The 22,188-nt window shown below is 42.3% G+C and overlaps 1 protein-coding gene across 1 annotated transcript in view; it reads left to right on the top strand.

Moving 5' to 3' along the window:
- The window catches only part of MAP3K19 (mitogen-activated protein kinase kinase kinase 19), a 60,895-nt gene that overhangs the window by 34,759 nt on the left and 3,948 nt on the right, over positions 1-22,188 (top strand). The window contains 3 exon segments of the mRNA XM_011937721.1: positions 2,535-5,004; positions 6,993-7,142; positions 9,597-10,294. Coding sequence (XP_011793111.1) covers positions 2,535-5,004; positions 6,993-7,142; positions 9,597-10,294 — 3,318 coding nt within the window.

Genomic DNA, 22,188 nt, shown 5'->3' with positions numbered 1-22,188 from the left:
GGGCACCTGTAATCCCAGCTAGTCGGGAGGCTGAGGCAGGAGAATTGCTTGAACCTGGGAGGCAGAGGTTGCAGTGAGCCAAGATCGCGCCACTGTACTCCAGCCTGGCCACAGAGCAAGACCCCGTCTCAATAAAAAAAGAAAGAAAGAAAGAAAGAAAGAAAGAAAGAAAGAAAGAAAGAAAAAAGAAAGAAAGAAAGAAAGAAAGAAAGAAAAAGAAAGAAAGAGAAAAAACAGCAACAACAACAAAAGAAAATCCTAAGGAAGAGAAAATATATTTACTCTTCATTAAGTGGAAGTGGAGCAGCATAAAGGTCTTCATCCTCACTGTCTCCATGTTGAACAGGCTGAGGAGGAGGAACAGGAGGGCTTGGTCTTGCTGTCACAGAGGTAGCAGAGGAGGAAGAAAATTCACATGTAAGTGGACTGGCACATTTTAAAGCTGTGTTGTTCAAGGGTCAACTGTATTTCTTGGAAAAACAACAACTTACATGTAGTTCCTAGAGTAGCAAATCATTCCTGGGAAAATTATGCCTTGCCAGGTGCAGTGCTTTTCTGGAGTGTTTCTGTTCTCTACCTAATGAGCTGAATAGCTCCCTTAGACTTTTTTTTTTTTTTTTTTTTTTTGAGATGGAATCTCTGTTGCTCAGGCTGGAGTGCAGTGGTACAATCTCAGCTCACTGCAACCTCCACCTCCTGGGTTCAAGCATTTCTCCTGCCTCAGCCTCCTGAGTACCTGGGATTACAGGCACCTGCCACCACGCCCAGCTAATTTTTGTATTTTTAGTAGAGATGGGGTTTCACCATGTTGGTCAGGCTGGTCTCGAACTCCTGACCTCAAGTGATCCACCTGCCTTGCACTCCCAAAGTGCTGGGATTACAGGCGTGAGCCACCACGCCTGGCCAGACATATTTTAATTTGTCTTTTTTCAACCTATCTAGAAATTAGGCAATTCTTTTTTTCCCCCCAGTGGTGGAAAGGTTTTTCTAGTTGTCTAATTTATAAGTTTTTGGAAAGATACTTGCAATTCTTAGTTTCTCAACTACCTGACCCTTCTTTTCCTACGAGCCTTTGAGAAATACTTACGCATAGGTACTGCTTAGCATTGTAAAAAGAAATTTATTGACCTAAAAAAATATAATAGCCATTACTAGGCAGATGGTTAAGCACTGGGTGAATCTGCCTTTATTTCCTAAGTTATTTTGAAGAAATGGGGAAAATCATCTAGAGAGTAAAACTGGGACCTACACTACATCTCATCTACTTTTAATGCCTAAGTTTCTAGAGTCAAGTTCCATTTCCTTCCTTCTTACACATATGTGGCGATAGAATGAAAATTAAACATATATTTCTCAATTACTACCCATGACCCATGCCTTTAAATATTGTGATATAAATAGGTACTGAATCTGTATACACAGGAAAAGGCCACAATGAAAGGAAGCATAAAGTTAAGGAGTTCATAGCTTACTGCCCACAAAGCTTAATACTATACATTGGGTTACACTGACCTCTACAGGATGATAATAAAAACTAGCTTAGTTTGAAAATAGAGGGCAAAGGAGAAATGAAAGCCATCCATTTTCCTTTCATCCACAAAAATGAAATTTTGTACATTTCATTCACAAAATAATTCAGCAAGATGATGGTAAGTAGTTGTGTTTCAGATACAAATTCTGAGTTAGTCAATAACTGGTAATTTTTGAGGTATTTTAACAACAACTTTAAACTGTTATGAGTGGGATTTCAAAAATCTTAAATCAATTCTATGGAAAGTAAAAAGAAAAAGGAAGAGAAATAAAACACTTCTTATCTTAAATTTTTACCATTTACATTATAGGGCCTTCGTTGAAAAATATATAACCATGAATATTTGCATCTATAATAATTCTGGTTTTAAAATGTGTTGTTTTGCAGCACACCAACATGACGCATGTATACATATGTAACAAACCTGCACATTGTGCACATGTACCCTAGAACTTAAAGTATAATAAAAAATACATATAAAAAATTAAAAAATTGTTTTAAAAACTTTTAAAAAAGTGTTGTTTTAAATTGGTTCTAAAAAAATATTGGGAATGAGGTTTTAGTTTTAAAAATTGTGATCTTTCCAGGCATAGTGGCTCCTGCTTGTAATTCCAGCATTTTGGGAGGCAGAAGTGGGAGGATTGCTTGAGGCCAGGAGTTTGAGACCAGTCTGGGCAACATAGAGAGACTTCATCTCTACTAAAATTAAAAAATTAGCCGGGCATGGTGGCACACGCCTGTAGTCCCAGCTGCTCAGGAGGCTAAGGTGGGAGGATCGCTTGAGCCCGGGAAGTCAAGGCTGCAGTGAGCTGTGATTATTCCACTACACTGCAGCCTGGGTGACAGAGCGAGACCTTGTCTCAAAAAAAAAAAAAAAAAAAAAAAATCGTGCTCTCCAGGCTAGCTTTGTACTTTAAAAGCCTTCCTTAAGAGGATATTATAATCTCTTTAGACTACTTTAAACCAGTTAGCATGATATTTATATATGTTTCTGCATTCATAGCTTTTTCTCTCTTTCCTTTTAGTTCCCTCTGCCACCACTGTCACTCTTGCCCACACGATCTGGTGTCCTTAGTATCCCCCGAAATCACAAGTTTCCAAAAGAGAAAGAAAGAAACATTCCAAACCTCACATCTTTTGTGCCTAAGCTCTCAGCGTCTGTTCGTCAATCTGATCTTAGCCCAACAAATAAGCCTCCAGGAGCCCTAGTTAAGTTGTTGATGGATTCGACTCTCAGGTCTTCTGATGGCTTCATTTGGTCAAGAAACATGTGCTCTTTTCCTAAGGTTAACCATCACAGACAATGCCTAGAGATGGAGGAGAACTGGAAATCCAAGGAAATAGAAGAATGTAACAAAATTGAAATCACCCACCTTGAAAAAGGGCAGTCTTTGGTGTCTTTTGAGAATTTGAAGGAAGGCAATATTCCTGCAGATAGGGAAGAGGATATTGACTGCCATGGTAGTAAAACGAGAAAAGCTGAAGAAGAGAACTCTCAATATCTTTCATCAAGAAAGAATGAGAGGTCAGTAGCCAAAAATTATGAACAAGATTCAGAAATAGTATGTACCATTCCAAGCAAATTCCAAGAAGCCCAGCATTCAGAAATAACTCCAAGCCAGGATGAAGAGATGAGAAATAATAAAGCTGCTTCAAAAAGAGCTTCATTACATAAAGATGAAGCAATGGAACCAAACAATATTTTAGAAGAGTGTACTGTACTTAAAAGCTTATCCAGTGTATTCTTTGATGACCCCATTGATAAACTCCCAGAAGGTCATAGGAGCATGGAGACAAACATAAAAATATCAATAGCAGAAGGAGCCAAACCAGAAATGAGTGGGATGGTGCCTCTTATCCACATCACCTTCCCTGTGGATGGAAGCCCCAAGGAACCAGCAATAGCCAAACCAAGCCTCCAAAAAACAAAGAGAACCATTCATAACAACCATGGTGTCAACATACTTGTACACCAAGAAAATGACAAGCATAAGATGAATTCCCATAGAAGTAAGTTGGATTCAAAGACTAAGACAATTAAGAAGACTCCTCCGAATTTCCTGATTTCTACTGAAGGTCCCATTAAGCCTACCATGCATAAAACCAGCATAAAAGCACAAATTTTCCCTGCTTTGGGACTTGTTGACCCCAGGCCTTGGCAATTGCCCAGGTTTCAAAAGAGAATGCCACAGATAGCAAAGAAGCAATCATCTCACTGGACTCAGAAACCTAAAAAGCAATCATTTCCTTGCATATGTAAAAATCCAGGAATACAAAAGTCATGTGTTCCTCTCTCTGTTCAACCCGCACAGCCAAGACTAAATTACCTAGATCTTAAGTATAGTGATATGTTCCAAGAAATCAATTCAACTGCTAATGGACCTGGAATCTATGAAATGTTTGGGACCCCTGTTTATTGTCATGTGCGAGAGGCTGAAAGGGATGAAAACAAGTATTACCGTGAGATATGTTCGGCTCCATCAGGCAGATGTATCACCAATAAATGCCAATCTTCACACAGTGAGAGGAGCAGCAATATCAGAACAAGACTTTCTCAGAAAAAAACACATATGAAACCCCCAAAGACTTCCTTTGGCATTAAACAAGAGCACAAAGGCTTAATTTCTAAAGAAAAGAGTTCCAAGGCTGTACATAGCAACCTACATGACATTGAAAACAGTGATGGTATTTCAGAACCAGACTGGCAGATAAAGTCTTCAGGAAATGAGTTTCTATCTTCCAAAGATGAAATTCATCCCATGAACTTGGCTCAGACACCTGAGCAGTCCATGAAACAGAATGAATTCCCTCCTGTCTCAGATTTATCCATTGTTGAAGAAGTTTCTGTGGAAGAGTCTATGGGCGATAGAGACATTTCTAACAATCAAATACTCACCACAAGCCTCAGAGATCTGCAAGAACTTGAAGAGCTACATCACCAGATCCCATTTATCCCTTTGGAAAACAGCTGGGCAGTGCCCAGTGAGAATTCTAACAAGTATGTACAGCAAGAAAAGCAGAATACAGCATCTTTTAGTAAAGTAAATGCCAGCCGAATTTCAACTAATGATCTAGAGTTTGACAGTGTTTCAGATCAGTCTAAAACACTTGCAAATTTCTCTTTCCAAGAAAAACAAGAAAGTGCATCTTCCCAGACATATCAATATTGGATACATTATTTAGATCATGATAGTTTAGCAAATAAGTCAATCACTTATCAAATGTTTGGAAAAACTTTAAATGGCACAAATTCAATTTCCCAAGGAATTCCAGACTCTGTAAATAATGAGGAATTGACAGATGAACTATTAGGTTGTCTAGCTGCAGAGTTATTAGCTCTTGATGAGAAAGATAACAACTCTTGCCAAAAAATGGCAAATGGAACAGATCCTGAAAACCTAAATCGTATCCTCAGTCAGAGAGGAAGTACCCCAAGAGAAACGGACAGAGGGACAACAAATGTCAAAATGCAGGTTGGTAAAATTAAAATCCGAGATTCATTGGGGTGGGAAGGACCTCAGAGATAATCTGGTTCAAACCCCTTATTTTCAAATGAGGAATTATAAACCCTAAACGATTAAATAGTTTCTTCAAGGTCTCACTGTTTGATCACAAGGTTGGAATTCAGGTCATCTGACTCCCAGGCTAAGATGTTTCCATTGTGCTGCCTCACTTCTGGAATTTAGCTAGCTTGACATTGCAATGAAATCAGTTTGGTTAAATTAATTTAGCAAAACCATTAAAATAGGTCAGTATTTTATTCAATGATGACATTTTCAATCAACAGCATATCATTTCCAACTGTCAGCAGAGAGATAATTATAGGCAAGACATTGCTCTAGGTATATGAGATAGAAAGAAATGAACATGGCTCCAGAAGTGGCTCACCATTTTGTTCATATGAAGACATGAAATGTACATTTCTCAGAGTCCCTACATCTGAGCATTTGCTGTCAGATGATTCACTACTTTAATGCAAAATTATTATTGATGCCTACTTTGTTTCTGGCAGTGGGCCAAGAACTAGGAGCATAGTGCTGTACAAGACTCGGCCATTGTTCTCATGGAAGTGTAAGCAAAAATCCTGAAATAAGATTTTAAAAAATTTTGTTTGGCATAGGAGTGGGCATGGAGTGGGGAAGAAGATCAACAGATAGTTGGATTTTCTTTGTTATCATTTTCACTAAACTACACGAGCCTCCCAAACTGAAATTTTAAAGACAGAAACAGTAGTTAAGCTGAAATATTATTTATTGAACACTAACTCAGGTTATAGTACACTATATCCACACCGTATCAGGATCAGGAATAATTTTTTTTTTTTTTTGAGATGGAGTCTTGCTCTGTTGCCCAGGCTAGAGTGCAGTGGTGCAATCTCGGCTCACTGCAAACTCCGCCTCCTGAGTTCAAGCAATTCTCCTGCCTCAGCCTCCCGAGTAGCTGGGATTACAGGCACTTGCTACCACGCCTGGATAATTTTTGTATTTTTAGAAGAGATAGGGTGTCAGCATCTTGGCCAGGCTGGTCTTGGAACTCCTGACCTCGTGATCCACCTGCCTTGGCCTCCCAAAGTGATGGGATTACAGGCGTGAGCCACTGCACCCAGCCAGGAATAATTATTTTAAATAGTTGGTCAGAAGAACATAAAAGGTAAAGAATTATCCCGTAGCTTCCTGGACTGTTTGCTAGAGATACTAGTCTGACTTCCTGCAAGTCTGACTTGTAGATAGTAAACTGGCTTCCTGGTTTGGTTACTGTAGATAATGGGTTGATTTCCTGGGTTGGTTGCTGCACACTGTAGGTCAGAGTTCTATTTTTATATATGGTCTGGCCATTGTTGGTTTGTATATTATCTCTCAGTACATATGTGTATGTATATATGTGATGTATATGTGTGCATGTATGTTTATGGAGTATATATCATTTATGTTTATGTGTGTGTACATTTGTGTGAACACATATATGAATATGTGTGTATGAGTATGTGTGTCTCTATATGTGTCCAGCTCTGTGTATGTTTCTCTTTCTGAACTAGTCTGTGTTTAGGAGCAAGTTGACCATGATAATGGGAATTTTGAGGAGAGTTGAGGTTAGGGGGCTGAGGAGATGGCACACATTAACATATTCTGTCATGATGGGGACCTTGTGAAAGATCATTCTCAAAAGACAGTGGTTAGTAGCTGCAGGCTCATGTGGGGCCTGAGATGAACAGGCCTAAGATCTCCTCCTATAAAATATACAGAGCAAGATGTGGTTTTAAAATGTGTATAATTAACAAGGCTGAAGTACACAGCTAAGATACACTACGTGGTCATTTGGGGGAACGATGTGTCTCTAGAAGTTACCTTTAAGAGTGGCCACAGATGGGAACATTTGAAAAGAAGACTTTACTCTCACCCCTTTCTCTCCATCCCAGTGACTTGGTTTAATGGTCATCTTTCCTTTTGTCTCATTCTTCCAGAGGCATAGTAATGGGCTCAGGATATATGACAGGGAGGAGAAATTTCTCATCTCAAATGAAAAGATGACATTTTCTGAAAATAGTTTAAAGTCTGAAGAACCTATCCTATGGACCAAGGGTGAGATTCTTGGAAAGGGAGCCTATGGCACAGTAAGTTAAACCGGAAACTTGAAATCAGCACTCCCCACCCCTCCACAGTCCCTCCCTCCGCCCCTCTCACTCCCTAGTCATCCTCCCTGCTTCCTCTGACAAGCATTCTTTTACTAAGAACTCTTTCAGTTGAAGTAACAGAAAATCCAACCACTGAGGGAAAGGACAGTTACTGCTTTATCCAATCGAAAGGTCTGGAATGGGTCAGGCTCTGGGCTCAGGTGGCTTCAGGAGTCAGACGGTGTCATCAGGATCTGGTCTCTCTCTCTGTCTGGCTCTTTCTCAGGCACATATAGCGATACAATGGCCACTGCATTTCTAGCCTCTCATCCTCCCAGGTTCAAGTCCAATGGGAAAGAAATATCTTCCTTTGATAGGGTGCAGTGGCTCACGCTTGTAATCCCAACACTTTGGGAGGCCGAGATGGGCAGATCACGAGGTCAGGAGATCGAGACCATCCTGGCTGACACGGTGAAACCCCATGTCTACTAAAAATACAAAAAATTAGCCGGGCATGGTGGTGGGCGCCTGTAGTCCCAGCTACTGGGGAGGCTGAGGCAGGAGAATGGCGTGAACCCGGGAGGCGGAGCTTGCAGTGAGCCGAGATCGTGCCACTGCACTCCAGCTTGGGTGACGGAGCGAAACCCTATCTCAAAAAAATAAAAATAAAAATAAAATATCTTCTTTCAACAGCTGAATATGTTACTGGAAGTTTGGAGAATCATTGGTAGATGGCAAAAACAAAAGATGTTCCTTACATTTTGTGAATTGTGTAAGAGATCTTGGAGGGTAGGGGGTGAAGACAGGTGGGTACAAACATACAGTCAGATAGAAGAAATAAGTTCTAGTGTTTGATAACACAGTAGGGTGACTATAGTCAACAACAATATATTGTGTATTTCCAATTAGCTAGAAGATTTGAAATGTCCCCAACACAAAGAAAATGACAAATGTTTGAGGTGATGGATGTCCTAAACACGCTGTCTTGATTGTTACACATTCTATGCATGTATTAATACGTCACATGTACCTCTTAAATATGTACAAACATTAGATATCTAAACCCTAGCACTTTAGATAGTTATTTACATAGATGAGTAAAGAAAAGGCTGGCCCCCAAATAAGACTTGTGCTGTCTCCAGATGGGGACATTTCAGGAATCAGTGAGAAGATAGGAAGACACAAAACCACTGAGATTACATCACAAGGGTGATTTCCAGGGCCTGTCTCCTTCTCACTCCAGAGAGCTTGGGAGCTGAACTAGCTCTGTTTTACTTATTGTCAGGAGCTTTTCCAAACCACCATCTCATGTAGTCATCATAGAAATCTGGGAGGGAGGCCAGGTGTGGTGGCTCTCGCCTGTAATCCCAGCACGTTGGGAGGCTGACACAGGTGGATCTCTTGAGGTCGGGAGTTCGAGACCAGACTGACCATATGGTGAAACCCCATCTCTACTAAATACAAAAATTAGCCAGGTGTGGTGGCACACACCTGTAATCCCAGCTACTCAGGAGGCTGAGGCATGAGAATTGCTTGAACCCAGGAAGCAGAGGTTGCAGTGAGCCCAGATCATGCCACTGCACTCTAGCCTGGGTGACAGAGCGAGACTCTGTCTCAAAAAAAAAAAAAGAAAAAAAATTCTGTGAGGCAACCTGGGCAACATAGCGAGACATGGTCTCCACAAAAATACTTTAAAAATTAGCCTAGTGTGGTGGTACATGCCTGTAGTCCCAGGTACTCAGGACACTGAGGCAGGAGGGTTGCTTGAGCCCAGGAGTTTGAGGCTGCAGTGAGATATGATCAGGGCCACAGCACTCCAGCCTGGGTGACAGAGAGAGACCCTGTCTCCAAAAGAAAAAAAAAGAAAAAGATAGCACGGTGGCTGTACAAAAAGTACACACACATACACACACACACACACACAAAATTAGCCAGGTGTGGTGGCACACACCTATGATTCTAGCTACTAGCTATTCAGGAGGCTGAGGCGGGAGGATTGCTTGAGCCCAGGAAGTTGAGGCTGCAATGAGCTGTGATTGTGCCAATGCACTCCAGCCTGGGCAACAGAGTGAGACCCTGTCTAAAAGAAAAAAAAAGAAAAAGAAATCTGTGAGGCAGGTATTGTTACCTCAGTTTTACAGATGAGAAAAACTGAAGTCACAAGATTAGACATTTATCCCAAGTTATACAGCTGGGGAAAAATGAAGCCAGGATTCTAGCCAATTCAAGCCACTTTAAGCCAATATGACATCCATCCACCATGTTTCTCATACCCATCTTGGCTCCACTGAAACACTGAATTTGCTTACATACTTTGCATTTAGGAAGGGAGGTATCAACTTAGAGAAAGACAAGGGTTTAGGAAGGGAAGGGAAAGTCAAGTGTCACCTGAGGCATTTTGTGAATGAGTTATGTCATTAATTTAATAACAAGGTATTATTGGTTTGCTTCTAGGTATACTGTGGTCTCACTAGCCAAGGGCAGCTAATAGCTGTAAAACAGGTGGCTTTGGATACCTCTGATAAATTAGCTACTGAAAAGGAATACCAGAAACTACAGGAAGAAGTAGATTTGCTCAAAGCACTGAAACATGTCAACATTGTGGCCTATTTGGGGACATGCTTGCAAGAGAACACTGTGAGCATTTTCATGGAGTTTGTTCCTGGTGGCTCAATCTCTAGTATTATAAACCGTTTTGGGCCATTGCCTGAGATGGTGTTCTGTAAATATACGAAACAAATTCTGCAAGGTGTTGCTTATCTCCATGAGAACTGTGTGGTACATCGCGATATAAAAGGAAATAATGTTATGCTCATGCCAACTGGAATAATAAAGCTGATTGACTTTGGCTGTGCCAAGCGTTTGGCCTGGGCAGGTTTAAATGGCACCCACAGTGACATGCTTAAGTCCATGCATGGGACTCCATATTGGATGGCCCCAGAAGTCATCAATGAGTCTGGCTATGGAAGGAAATCAGATATCTGGAGCATTGGTTGTACTGTGTTTGAGATGGCTACAGGGAAGCCTCCACTGGCCTCCATGGACAGGATGGCTGCCATGTTTTACATCGGAACACACCGAGGGCTGATGCCTCCTTTACCAGACCACTTCTCAGAAAATGCAGCAGACTTTGTGCGCATGTGCCTGACCAGGTAAGAAACTGAAAGCAAGAGGAGGAAGACAAATGCCCAGAGATTCCAAGTGGCTGACATTTCCCTTCCAATTTATGGCCCATTAAAAGCTTTGTTTTGGTTATGAAGTCAAGTAGACAGTGATTTTGTGCTGAAAGTAATCATAATGAGTCATATTGGGTAATTGTGTTCATTGTTGTATCAGGGTATAGGAGGCAATGCTTCAAGTAGAAGGTGCCTCCATTAAATGTCTTCTTAAGTTCTGTTAATACTTGCCCAAATCAATGGGTTTGCAAAATGTGTTAAAGATCTACTTATTGGGCCGGGCACGGTGGCTCAAGCTTGTAATCCCAGCACTTTGGGAGGCTGAGACGGGCGGATCACGAGGTCAGGAGATCAAGACCACCCTGGCTAACACGGTGAAACCCCGTCTCTACTAAAAAATACAAAAAACTAGCCGGGCGAGGTGGCGGGCGCCTGTAGTCCCAGCTACTCGGGAGGCTGAGGCAGGAGAATGGTGTGAACCCAGGAGGCGGAGCTTGCAGTGAGCTGAGATCCGGCCACTGCACTCCAGCCTGGGCGACAGAGCAAGACTCCATCTCAAAAAAAAAAAAAAAAAAAAAAAAAAAAGATCTACTTATTTACCAATGAGACATCTTCCTAGGAACTGGCTAGGGTGAAATGACATCACCTCCCATTTAAAGTGAGGGGAAACATTTTGAACCAAAGAAACAAATGTCTAATTGGAGTTGAAATCTCCAATTTCAACGTCAAGTTGGGGAATATTTGGTGAATCATAAAAGCCTTAGAAAATTGTCTGTTTTTAGCCGGGCGTGGTGGCTCAAGCCTGTAATCCCAGCACTTTGGGAGGCCGAGGCGGGCGGATCACGAGGTCAGGAGATCGAGACCATCTTGGCTAACACGGTGAAACCCCGTCTCTACTAAAAATACAAAAAATTAGCCAGGCGTGGTGGCGGGCACCTGTAGTCCCAGCTACTCGGAGGCTGAGGCGGGAGAATGGCATGAACCCGGGAGGCAGAGCTTGCAGTGAGCCGAGATCGCGCCACTGCACTCCAGCCTGGGCGACACAGCCAGACTCCGTCTCAAAAAAAAAAAAAAAAAGAAAATTGTCTGTTTTCCCCTTCATTGTCTTCTCTCATATCTATGGAATTAAATTCTGGGTAAAATGTTAGAACTGTAACTGTAATGTAATGGAGATGAACTAGTGCTATGATTTTCAAATTTTTAGCCAGGTACTCTCTGCTCATATGAAATCTTAAATCAAAGAATAAAATAAAAGCAGAGAGATGACTCTAGTTAAAGTGTGTACCCATGGGGTGGGGAAGAGTTAAGGAGTAGGGCTTTGGGTGCTGGAGCCCACTCTAGGATATTGCACAGCAGCCCCGAACCCACCTACCTAGCAAGGCTCAACTTTAGTTGGAGGACAAGAAAGGCCTGAGACTCAAAGTCAATTTTCTGTCTTTCAAGGAAGTGTGCCTTCTTATCCCTCGATGAAAAACTCCAGGGTCCCATCTTTTAGCAAGTACGTATGGCAACTCCCAACACCCAAGGGCTTCATTCTGCCTTTCTGAATGAATCTTAGCATCTCAGATTCTCCCTCTCTGCCAATGAATGTGCCTGTTTTTAAGTTTCTGTCTCTCTCTCCTAGCAGGTGTGTATCAGTCTGTCCTGGCTGATTTCAGGATGATTACATGGGCCAGGGCAGGAATGCCACTCCAGGAGTATAGTTTTTGGCATTACTAGATGCAGAGACCCCTTAGGTTTCCAGTGTGGATTTTGTGGACAAAGCCCCAGTCACCGAGCTGCCCACCCTCTCCCCAAAAAACAAACTGCATAAATGTGCTGGAATATCATATAGACCAGTATTAGCTTTAGAGATTTGTGTTAACTCTTAAACCTATTGTAGTTGCTTTGTTCTGAATTTAACAATTACCTATATTATTGACTCACAGCTAGAAACCACTTGTTATTCTCATTTTCTTTCAAGTTGATTAAACACGCACACACAAAGTGCTTTAAAGAGAAATGGTGGAATCTTCTTTTATGGCTCTCCTTTTGAACCATTGCTTCATAAACTAAGCAATGTACAATTCACACCACTAATAATAAATTAACAGGGTTATTGTGAAGGTTAAGTGAAATAGTGCATGTAAATTGCTTAGCAGAGTGTGGGGCACAAAATTAGGAGTTTACAGTTAATGATCATTAGGAAGAATACTAACATAACTTACCTAATTAGAGTCATATACAAGTATATAATTACCTTCTAAAATTCTATGGCAAAGACCCTGAGGTATATTGATATCTCACCTGATATCAATAACAATACTCCTTGGAGATGTGGATGGCCAGAAAATAAAGGGCGAGGCACTCTTAAAGATTCAGAAATAGAGGTAATCAGGCATAGACTAGGAAAAGTCTAAATAAAACAGAAATGAACTTGGGGAAGCTGAGAGAAATAAGCATGGAGCAGGTACTCCTAGGGACAGACCAAGTTCTGGGAGGTCAGGCCAAGGAGTTTAGCTTTGTTGCAGTAGGCAGCGAGGAGCAGGGGGCTGCAAAAGATTTGGGGTAGAAAAGACCATAAAGAAAAGGGTCTGTGGGAGGGCAGGTCAGATGGCAATGTATTGAAAGGCCTGGGATGGATGCTGCTTGAGACTAGAAGGCTCTGCAGAAATCTAGAGCTTGGATGCTGATGGTGGTAAAGTAAGGTGGGATTGTAAAGGATTCCAGAAAATTTCAGAGAAAAGGTGAATCAAGACTTGGTGATGGAGCAGGATGATAGGATTTCATGTTTTTGAGTCTGGATAATGAGAGAAATCAGTTGTGAGAGAAGAACAGGGGAGGCAGCTAAACCCTTCCCACCCCATATAAGGAGACATTTGAAGCTATGAAATTACAGCTCAGGAAAGCAATTAAGATTGGGAGGACACATTTAAAAATCATTATAACAGCCAGGTGCAGTGGCTCATGCCTGTAATCCCAGCACTTAGGAAGGCCAAGATGGGCAGATCGCTTGAGTCCAGGAGTTTGAGATGGAGACCAACCTGGGCCACATGGCGAAACCCCATGTTTTAAAAAAAATACAAAAATTAGCCAGGCATGGTGGTGTGTGCCTATAGTCCCAGCTACTCAAGAGGCTGAGTTGAGAGGTTGAGAGGATCCCTTGACCCCGGGAAGTTGAGGCTGCAGTGGGCTGAGATGGCGCCCCTGCACTCCAGCCTAAGGGACAGAGCGAGACCCTGTCTCAAAAAAAAAAAAAAAAAATCATTATAAGGTTGATTGCTACAGTCATTAAAAAAATGTAGGGCTGAGGAAAATATTTTGAAAATGCTCACAGTAGAAGCTAACAGAAATGCATGGCATCAAGTCTAGCACATAACTGGAGAAGGGAAGGGAGGAAGGGAAGGGAGTTGCCCCAAGGTGTAAGAAGAAACAAGAGGACAGACTGTCCTGTAAGTCTAAGCAGAGGTAGTTTCTGGTAGGAGGGAGTAGTGAATATTTCAAATGCTACAGAAATGACAAAAAGGATGAGCTCATTAAATTTGGTTAATTTCAAGAAATTTCAAGAGGGCAATTTCTATAGAGGAATGGGCCAAATGGTTAAGAATACTGGAGGGAAGTCACCGAGCTTAGCCCTGTTAGAGACATTTGGCAGCAATTTTTAAAATGGGATGGACCAGGTGCAGTGGTTCACACTTGTAATCCCAGCACTTTGGGAGGCTGAGGCAGAATAACTAATTGAGCCCAGGAGTTTGAGATCAGCCTGGGCAACATAGGGAGACCCTGTTTCTACAAAAAAATTTAAAAATTAGCCAGGCACGATGGCTCACACCTGTAATCCCAGCACTTTGGGAGGCCGAGGTGGGTGGATCACGAGGTCAGGAGATCGAGACCATCCTGGCTAACACGGTGAAACCCCATCTCCACTAAAAATACAAAAAATTATCCGGGCGTGGTGGCAGGCGCCTGCAGTCCCAGCTACTCGGGAGGCTGAGGCAGGAGAATGGCGTGAACCTGGGAGGCAGAGCTTGCAGTGAGCTGAGATTACTCCACTGCACTCCAGCCTGGGCAACAGAGCAAGGTTCCATCTCAAAAAAAAAAAAAAAAAATTAAAAATTAGCAAGTCATGGTGGTGTACACCTGTAGTTCCAGAGACTCAGAAGGCTGAGGTGGGAGGATCACTTGAGCCTGGAAGGTTGAGACCACAGTGAGCCGTGATCATGCCACTGCACTCAAGCTTGGGCAACAGAATGAGATCCTGTCTCAAAAAAAAAAAAGTGGGTGGGGGAGCGGTAATAGCTAGAAATGGTATCCAGTTTAAGGAAAGGATTTTAAAGGAGAGAGATTTCTGCATATTTTAAAGGCAGGAGAAAGGCCCTCCCCATGGTGAAAGGATTTTTTTCTTTGTTTGTTTTTTGAGACGGAGTCTTGCTGTGTTACCCAGGCTGGAGTGCAGTGGTATGATCTTGGCTCACTGCAACCTCCATCCATGGGTTCAAACAATTCTCCTGCCTCAGCCTCCCGAGTAGCTGGGATTACAGGCGCCCGCCACCACGGCCAGCTAATGTTTTTGTTTTTTTAGTAGAGACAGGGTTTCACCATGTTGGCCAGGCTGGTCTTGAACTCCTGATCTCCTGATCCACCCGCCTTAGCCTCCCAAAGTGCTGGGATTACAGGCGTGAGCCACTGTGCCTTGCTGGACTTTTTTTTTTTTAACTTTAGAAATGACACAAAATATAATACTTTTACACAATATAAAATACTTTTAAGAGTATTTATTTTCCATTTTCAACTGGAAAATGATCTGTTGGCCATTGTGCTTTCAAAATTATTAGAAGAGGAGGGGCTTCAAGATGGCTGACTAGAGGCATCTGGCACTTACTTCCTCCACAAAGAACTAAAATAGCAAGTAGATAACCACATTTCAAATACAGCATCTGAGAGAGAACATGGATTTCAACAGAGAAGTGACAGGAAACACCTGAGACATGGACTAAAAGGGAAGGAAGGCAGTCAGTTTGGCTGAGATTGGCTGAGAGCCCAGAGAGGCTCCCCAGTGTTGGGAAAGGGTGAGAGATCCCCAGTGGTCCACATTCTCACAGTGAACTCCTGTAATCCTAGCCATGGGAGAACCCTTTAGTCCTTGCAGACACTGAGACTAGAATATGGAGCTGCCTGGAAACCACGTGACAGCACTGCTCCAGAGAGGGAGCCCACACCGAGTCCCACACATCCCTGAGTCCTAAGCAGCTACAGCATGGCATCATTTTGAGAGTCCAGTCCCCACCAGACTCCATCCCGCCCTGGGGTCCAACAGCCCCTGCAACTCCATATCCTTGGAATCCTACTTACACCTTCTTGTGTTTACCTGGAGGGCTGCAGCAGTGTGATGCCAGTTGTACCCAGTGGAGTGACCAGATCCCCAGCATTGTAGCACACATGGTGTCCTGCACCCCAGAGACAACAGTGCAGTGCTCCTGGGACAAAGGGAGCCAAAGCACGTGCTCCCCAGAGCCTAAGAACTGCCTACCTGAGGTGGCTGTAACAGATAGCAACTCCACCCTTTCCAGCAGCAGGGCTGCCACTCACATGCTCTGAGCACAGGCTCTGCTGCTGTCGACTGCAGCCTCTGCTTAGGCTGAAGTGTGTGCCACTGGCAGTGACCCCAGCTGCTTCAGCAACAGGGTTGCAGAACATTTGCATGTGCCCTAAGGACTGGCTTTCTTGGCTGCAGCTACTGCCACCACCAGAAGCCAAACCGTGAGCTCCCTGGAACCTGAGAGCCACCTGTCTGAAGCTGCTGCCACTGACAGCAACCCTGCTCCCACCAGTAGCAGGGCTGTAGCACACTTGCATGTGCCCTAATGACAGGGTCCCCTTGCCCACCACCACTGGAGCTGCAGCCACTCAATCATCATGCCAGGACCCTGAGGATCACCCCACCCTGCCCACCACTGCTGACACCTGAATGTACCACTGGAGGGCCTGAGGAAAGGTCAAACAAGCCTGGCCCAGCACCCCTGCCAGTGTCTGAGCACATTGCCTGGGGCCTGGGGAGTCTCTGTCCTATCAATGCTGATATCTGTACATTCCTCCTGAGGGCTCAAGGACTGGCCCATCCAGTCCATTGCAGCCACTATTTTTTTTTTTTTTTTTTTGAGACGGAGTCTCGCTCTGCGGCCCAGGCTGGAGTGCAGTGGCCGGATCTCAGCTCACTGCAAGCTCCACCTGCCGGGTTTACGCCATTCTCCTGCCTCAGCCCCCTGAGTAGCTGGGACTACAGGCGCCTGCCACCTTGCCCGGCTAGTTTTTTGTATTTTTTAGTAGAGACGGGGTTTCACCGTGTTAGCCAGGATGGTCTTGATCTCCTGACCTCGTGATCTGCCCGTCTCGGCCTCCCAAAGTGCTGGGATTACAGGCTTGAGCCACCGCGCCCGGCCTGCAGCCACTATTAACACCAGTGCCTGCTGCTATGGAGCCCAAGTGTTATCCCAGTACCACTATTGCCATTGCCCATGCCATGCATACTGCCCAGGAGTCTAAGGACCTATCCACCTACCCAGCACACTACTTCCTCTACCAGGACCTGAGCAAGCCTTGGAAGCCCAAGAATTGGCCCATTTGAACCCATTAACACTAGTGCCCACATATGCCACCCAGGGCCCAAGGATGGGCATGCTTGACACACCACCACTACCACTCAGGCTAGAGGACTGGTCCACCTGGCATGCCAATCCCCAGTAAAACCTCACCACAGACTCCACTAACAATCAAAGACTAAGCCACTGAGGAAATCACTGACACCACTGGTGCTGTTTACAGATGAAGAAATTATACCAAGACCGCACTACTGCATACACCCAGAATCAAGGCTGAAGCATCCTACCCAATCAACACCATAGATACGTCTTCAGGAAAAAGTCTTCCCCTATGAAAGCCAATCCAAAAAATTAAAATAAATGACTGTTACACCACATGTGCAAATTCATTCATGAGCTTCAACAATAGACTACATCAAGCAGGAGAAAGAATCTCAGGACTTGAATACAGATCTTTTGAAATAACCCATTCAGACAAAAATAAAGAAAAAAAAAAAGGAGTGAACAAAGCCTACATGACATGTGGGAAACTACAGATTGACCAAATAGACAATTTTGGTTGTTCCAGAAGGTGAAGAGAAGACTAAAGGTATAGAAAATCTATTTAAAGACAGAATAGTTGAGACTTTCCCAGGTCTAGCAAGAGATTTAGACATCCAGATACAGGAAGCTAAGACATCCACAAATAGATACAACCTAGAAAGGTCTTCTCCATGGTACATTATAGTCAAACTGTCAAAAGTCAAAGACGAAGAGAAAATTCTAAGAACAGCAAAAGAAAAGCTTCTAGTAACATATAAAAGAATTCCCATGAGACTAACAGTGGATTTATCAGCAGAAACCTTACAGGCCAGGAGAGAATGGGATGATATAGTAAAAGTTTTAGGCCAGGCATGGTGGCTCATGCCTGTAATCCCAGCACTTTGGAAGGCCGAGGCGGGTGGATCACCTAAGGTCAGGAGTTTGAGACCAGCCTGACCAACATGGAGAAACCCCATCTCCACTAAAAATACAAAATTACCCAGGTGTGGTGGCACATGCCTGTAATCCCAGCTACTCGGGAGGCTGAGACAGGAGAATCGCTTGAACCTGGGAGGCAGAGGTTGCAGTGAGCTAAGTTTGTGCCATTGCACTCTAGCCTGGGCAGCAAGAGCAACACTCTGTCTCAAAAAAAAAAAAAAAAAAGTTTTGAAAGGGATAAAAACAAAAACAAAACTGTCAGCCAAGAATGTTATACTCAGCAAAGTTATCCTTCAAAAATGGAGAAAGCCTTTCACGGACATGCAAAAACTGAGAGACTTCATCACCATTAGTGGCTCTACAAGAAATGCTTAAGAGTCCTACACCTGGAGCTGGGCACGGTGGCTCACGCCTGTAATCCCAGCACTTTGGGAGGCCGAGGCGGGTGGATCATGTGAGGTCAGGAGTTTGAGACAAGCCTCAACATGGAGAAACCCCGTCTCTACTAAAAATACAAAATCAGCCAGGTGTGGTGGTGCATGCCTGTAATCCCAGCTACTTGGGAGGCTGAGGCAGGAGAATTGCTTGAACCTGGGAGGCGGAGGTTTCGATGAGCTGAGATTGTGCCATTGCACTCTAGCCTGGGCAACAAGAGTGAAACTCTGTCTCAAAAAAAAATCAATAAATAAAAGAAAGAAAGTCCTACACCTGGAAGGCCGACGCTGGTGGATCACCTAAGGTCAGGAGTTTGAGACCAGTCTGATCAACATGGAGAAACCCCATCTCCACACAAAATACAAAATTACCCAGGTGTGGTGGCCCATGCCTGTAATCCCAGCTACTCGGGAGGCTGAGACAGGAGAATTGCTTGAACCTGGGAGGCAGAGGTTGCAGTGAGCTGATGATAGATATGAATCTATCTATCTATCATATCTATCTTCATGAAAACATATGAAAGTGTAAAACTCACTAGTAGAGCAAACCACACAAAAGAGGTGGAGAAAGGATTCAAATGTTAATGCTACAGAAAACCACCCAACCACAATGATAAATAATGAGAGAGAAAGAAACAATCAATCAAACAAACAAACAAAAAGCCAACCAGAAAACAATCAACAAAATGACAGGAATAAGTCATCACATATCAATAATAACCTTGAACATACATGGATTAAAATTTCCAATTAAAATGGTTGAATAGATTTTTTAAAAGCGACCCAAAAATATGCTGCCTTCGAGAAACTCACTTTACCTGTAAAGACACATATAGACTGAAAGTGAAAGGATGGAAAAAGGATGGAAAAAGATAGTTCATGCAGTAGCTATATTCATATCTGATAAAACACTCTTTATGTCAAAAACAGTAAAAAGAGACAAAGTCACTATATAATGATAGAGAGATAAATTCAGTCAGAGGATGTAACATTTCTGATGCACCCTACACCAGAGCACCCAGGTATATAAAGCAAATATTGTTAGATCTAAAGAGAGAGATAGACTCTAATACAATCATAGATGGGGACTTTAACACCCCACTCTCAACATTAAACAGATCATCTAAACAAAAAATCCACAGAGAAACACTGGATTTAAACTGCACTTTAAGCCAAACAGACACAACAGATACCTACAGAATATTTTCTCCAACAACTACAGAATAAATGTTCCCATGTAAAACATGGAACATTTTCCAGGATAGGCCATATGTTAGGCTGCAAAACAAGTTTCAACAAATTTTTAAAAATCAAAATCATACCAAGTATTCTTTCAGCCACAATGGAATAAAACTAGAAATCAATCACAAGAGGAACTTTGGAAACTGTACAAATACATGGAAACTAAACAACATGTTCCCGAATGGCTATTGGGGCAAGAAAGAAATTAAGAAGAAAATTTAAAAATTTCTCAAAACAAATGAAAATCAAAACACAACATACCCAAATCTATGTGACATAGTAAAAGCAGTGCTAAGAGGGAAGTTTATAGCAATAAAAGCCTACATAAAAAATTTATGAAGATTGGCTTGGCATGGTGGCTTACACCTGTAATTCCAACACTGTGGGAGGTCAAGGTGGGAGGATCACTTGAAGCCAAGGGTTCAAGACCTGCCTGAGCAGCAAAGTGAGACCTTGTCTCAAAAAGAAAAAAAAAAGAAAAAATTAACTGGGTCACTTGGGAGGCTGGGGTGGGAGGATTGCTTGAACCCAAGAGTTTGAGACTGCAGTGAGCCATAATCGCACCACTGCATTCCAGCTGGGGTGACAGAGCAAGACCCTTTCTTTTAAAAATGTATAAAAATTTAAATAAATAATTAAGGAAACAGAAGAAAAAGAGAACAAGCCAAATCCCAAATTAGTAGAAAAAAAGAAATAAAAATCAGATTACGTTAAGTGAAATAAACCAGGCTCAGAAAGACAAACATTGCATGTCCTCACTTATTTGTGGGATCTAAAAATAAAAACAATTAAATTCATTAACATAGAGAGTAGAAGGATGGTTACCAGAGGCTGGGAATGATAGTAGGAGGATAGGGGTAGGGTAGATAGGGATGGTTAATGGATTAAAAAAAAAAGAGTTAGAAAGCTTGAATAAGCCAGGCACTGGTGGCTCATGCCTATAATCCCAGCACTTTGGGAGGCCGAGGCAGGCAGATCACGAGGTCAGGAGATCGAGACCATCCTGGCTAACATGGTGAAACCCCATCTCTACTAAAAATACAAAAAATTAGCCGGGCATGGTGGCGGGCACCTCTGGTCCCAGCTATTCAGGAGGCTGAGGCAGGATAATGGCATGAACCTGGGAGGCAGAGCTTGCAGTGAGCCAAGATCGTGCCATTGCACTCTGTCGCTCTGGGTGACAGAGAGACTCCATCTTACAAAAAAAAAAAAAAAAAAGAAAGAAAGCTTGAACAAGACCTACCATTTGATAGCACATCAGGAAGACAGTAGTCATTAATAACTTAATTATACATTTAAAAATAATTAAGAGTGTAATTGGATTGTTTGTAACACAAAGGATAAATACTTGAGAGGATGGATACCCATTCTCCATGATGTGATTATTTGACATTGCATGCCCATATCAAAACATCTCATGTACCCCATAAATATATACACCTACTATGTACCCACAAAAATTAAAAATAAAAAATTTAAATTAATAGGAAAATAATAAAGGTCAGAGTAGCATTAACGAAATACAGAAAAAAAAAAAAGGATTAGTTAAATGAGAAGTTGGTTAAAAAATAAAATAAAATCAATAAACTGCTAGCCAGACTAACCAAGAAAAAAAGAGATGACCCAAATAAAAATCAGAAACAAAAAAGGAGACATAACAACTAATACCACAGAAATGAAAAAACCCAGCAGAGAACATTATGAACAAGTATAAGCTAACAAACTGGAAAACCTAGAGGAAATGGATAAATTCCTTGACACATACAAGATTGAGTGAGGAAGAAACAGAGAACCTGAACAGACCAATATTGAACAATAAGATTGAATCAGTAATAAAATATCTCCTAACAAAGAAAAATCCAGGACTGGATGGCTTCATTGCCATATTCTACCAAACTCATAAAGAAGAACTAACACCAGTTATCCTCCAACTATTCCAAACAATTGAGAAGGAAGGAATTCTCCCTAACTCATTCTATGAAGCTGGCATTACCCTGATACCAAAACTAGACAAGGATGCGAAAACCACAAAAAAAGAAAACTATAGGCCAATATCCTTGATGAACACAGATACAAAATTTCTGAACAAAATACTAACCCAACAGCACATCAAAAAGGTAATACACCATAATCAAGTGAGTTTTATACTAGTGATGCAGGGATGGTTTAACATGCACAAAACAATAAACATGATACATCACATTAACAGAATGAAGGACAAAAATAATATGACCATCTCAATAGAAACAGAAAAGGCATTTTCTAAATCCAACATCCCTTCATGATAAAAACTATCAACAAACTAGGCATACAAAGAACATACCTCAATATAATAGGCCATATATGACAAACCCACAGCTAACATCATACAGAATGTGGTAAAGGTGAAAGTCTTTCTTCTTAGAACTGGAACAAGAGAAGGATGCCTACTTTCACCACTCCTATTCAACATAGTATTGGAAGTTCTAGCCAGAGTGATTAGGCAAGAGAAAGAATAAAAGGCATTCATGCTGGGCATGGTAGCTCATGCCTGTAATCCCAGCATTTTGCAGGGCTGAGGCAGGCAGATCATGAGGTCAAGAGATAGAGACCATCCTGGCTAACACAGTGAAACCCCGTCTCTACTAAAAACATAAAAAATTAGCCGGGTGTGGTG

Source organism: Colobus angolensis, unplaced genomic scaffold (genome assembly GCF_000951035.1).
Source record: "Colobus angolensis palliatus isolate OR3802 unplaced genomic scaffold, Cang.pa_1.0 Scaffold168, whole genome shotgun sequence".
Lineage (NCBI taxonomy): Eukaryota > Metazoa > Chordata > Mammalia > Primates > Cercopithecidae > Colobus > Colobus angolensis.
This window is presented reverse-complemented; position numbering and strand designations above follow the sequence as displayed.